Genomic DNA, 2,702 nt, shown 5'->3' with positions numbered 1-2,702 from the left:
TTCTCACTGTCTCTCTCTCTCTGGGCATCCCTCTTTCTCTCACTGTCTCTCTCTCTGGCCATCCCTCTATATCTCTTTGCTCACTCTCTCTGGCCATCCCTCTTTTTCTCACTGTCTCTCTCTCTCTGGCCATCCCTCCTTTTCTCACTGTCTCTCTTTCTCTCTCTGGCCATCCCTCTTTTTCTCAGTCTCTTTCTCTCTGGCAATCCCTCTTTTTCTCACTGTCTCTCTCTCTCTCTGGCCATCTCTCTTTCTCTCCCCTCATCTGCTATTGTCATAAATACCATAAAACCGTGGGTATGAGATCTGTATTTTCAGTTATGTTTTCTGAGGGGTCAAGAGGAACACATCCTCTCCTCTAGGGAACAAAAAACCTGTGACATAGACTCTAGTATATAAAGCATGTTTTTATTTGATATATTATATCATATTATACACACCAAACTGGATATAAATACAGGCGTCATCGTCACCATGCAAAGCATTGCAGAGTTCATTACAAAATAAAAGTCCAAACCCAACATGCAGGTATTGCTAATAAAAAAAGGTCTGACTTTAGGGGTGCATATCAAACGTTAAGGGTCCGTGACACGAGGTCCTCTCTACCCCCTCAAACATCAGTCTGTGTCAATAAACAACTTTTTAAAGAAAAATCTCCAAATATGTCATGGCCAGTGACAATCAGTTGCTGTTCAAAAGCAAAACCTTTTCTGGCCTTCCAGACTGATAGAAGTGCGTCGTCATTTTACTGTAAATGCACGGTTTCACTAAAGCCCCCTAAATGATAACAGAACACACAAACACTGCTTCCCTGTTGTCATACTCCACTCATGGCCCGTATGTGGATGTATTTTTGTGAATTCATACAATCAATGAGATATTTCTTTTGTTTTGAAGCTTTGGTATTTTCGCTCAGCCCGTCACATTTTTAATCTCCAAATAGGAAATATGGTCCAGTCACATCCGTGCATATAAAGTGCTGTCTTTAATATAGTCCTTATGAAGTAACAATCACACAGTGAAATGCCCTTTGATATTTCAGGGGGAGACGGGGGTGTTTGAATCGGACAGTTTGTAAGCAGCCCCCCACCAGCCCCCAGAGCAGTCTATTATACCGGACTGTCTGTGTTGTCACGAACACTACTGCGGACTGCTCTTGCGGCAGAGCTGATTCGCTGACGTCGGTGTCTGCCTGTTCCTCCGTCGTTTCCCCCCTGTGAGCAGCGTGTAGAAGAATGGGTTCACGCAAGAGTTCCCGTACGTCAGCCCCGTTAGGATCCGGTTCACCGTCACCTGGGTACCCACCGGTACTGTCCGCAGCATGTCGGGCCGGTATAGCGGCAGCAGCTGCCACACCCAGAAGGGCAAGAAACAGGCCCAGAAGGCCAGAACTATCCCCAGGATGAGGAGCAGGACCTTGGGCCTTGGAGCCCGTGGAGGGTAGGACGTGCTACCCCCACTACCACTGGCCCAGGGCTGGGTCTGGGACACCCAGTAGAGACGGCCCAGAGTAGCATACAGCCCCCCGATGGCCAGCCCCGGCCCTATCATACTGGTACAGAACAGCACGCTCATATACACTTTGGAGCTCTGCTCGTCCCAGGCAGGGACACACAGCTGTCCGTCGTCTCCGTCCTCCAGGTGGAGGGTGATCATCATGGGCAGGCTGAGTGCCACCGCCAGGCCCCAGGCCAGGGCCACACGGAGCAGCCCAGAGGAGGGGGAGGACGAGGTGGCCAGGGGGTTGGCCACAGCCCGATAGCGGTCCAGACTCATGGCGGTGAGGGTGTAGATGGAGGCGTGCAGGGTGATCAGGTCCAGGCTGAAGAGGAGGCGACAGCCCAGCTCCCCAAACGCCCAGTCAGCTGCCAGGCTGTCGTACACGATGAAGGGAGCCGTGAAGAGGTAGAGGAGGTCCGCCAGAGCTAGACTCAGCACCTGGAGGTGGAGGGAGGTGGAGGAAGAGGAGGTGGGAGAGGAGGAAGGGGAGAGGGAGGGGGGAGAGGAGGAGAGGCAGGATGGTAACGGTACTCCTCTCCCTCCTAAACAGCAGCTAGAACACCCTCGCCTCCTTCTGCCTCTCCTGCGTCTGATGAGGAGACCCATGGTGTAGAGGTTCCCCCCAATGCCCAGGAGAGCCAGGAGGGACAGGAGGGAGCAGAAGAGAGCGGTTGAGGCCAGGCTGGGGGAAGGAGAGATGTATGGAGAGGTGGAGGGGAAGGAGGAGTTGGGGATGAAGGGGGAGGTGTATAATGGAGAAGGTGAGGGAGGCAGGGAGCTAGAGAAATCCATACTTTTTAGTTGAGACTTCTGAAATGGTGGTGGTGTGGAGGTTAGCTTAGTTTATATAAATGTCAGAGGGAGAGGAACTATTATTTTGATTCCACTTGGCTGGATGGGAGGGTTTTGGTGGTGGACAATGGTAAGAGTGGAGGGGGGTAGACAAAGGAGATGGGGACCATGGTTGAGAAAGGGAAATGGGAGAGGAGAAAGTTATATGTATTAGCATTGAAACACAGAAAATGGCCTTCTGAAAAGCATCTACAGCATTTAATGATTTGGCACATGGATGAATGTTCTGTCAATGTATTGTATTTGTGTAGTAGTCCCAGTAACAGTCATTTTAGAAAGGCAACGTCGTTGTATTGACAAAGCTTCAATTCTAGATGCGTTTATGGTGCTTTTTTTCACACTGCCTTTTC

General features: G+C 50.4%; 1 protein-coding gene across 1 annotated transcript; it reads right to left on the bottom strand.

Moving 5' to 3' along the window:
* Window positions 1-449: 449 nt before the first annotated feature.
* On the bottom strand, window positions 450-2,292 carry LOC127914905 (urotensin-2 receptor-like). Its single transcript, XM_052492675.1, has one exon. The coding sequence runs from the start codon at window positions 2,290-2,292 to the stop codon at window positions 1,141-1,143; it is 1,152 nt and encodes a 383-aa protein (XP_052348635.1). The 3' UTR covers window positions 450-1,140.
* Between the last annotated feature and the right edge of the window lie 410 nt (window positions 2,293-2,702).

The sequence above is a fragment of the Oncorhynchus keta genome, chromosome 34 (genome assembly GCF_023373465.1).
Source record: "Oncorhynchus keta strain PuntledgeMale-10-30-2019 chromosome 34, Oket_V2, whole genome shotgun sequence".
Classification (NCBI taxonomy): Eukaryota; Metazoa; Chordata; class Actinopteri; order Salmoniformes; family Salmonidae; genus Oncorhynchus; species Oncorhynchus keta.
The sequence above is the reverse complement of the archived record's forward strand: the minus strand, read 5'-3'. Positions and strand labels throughout refer to the sequence as shown.

Coding starts and splice junctions, on each gene's coding strand:
- LOC127914905 (XM_052492675.1), bottom strand. CDS start 2,292: ATGGATTTCTCTAGCTCCCTGCCTCCCTCACCTTCTCCATTATACACC.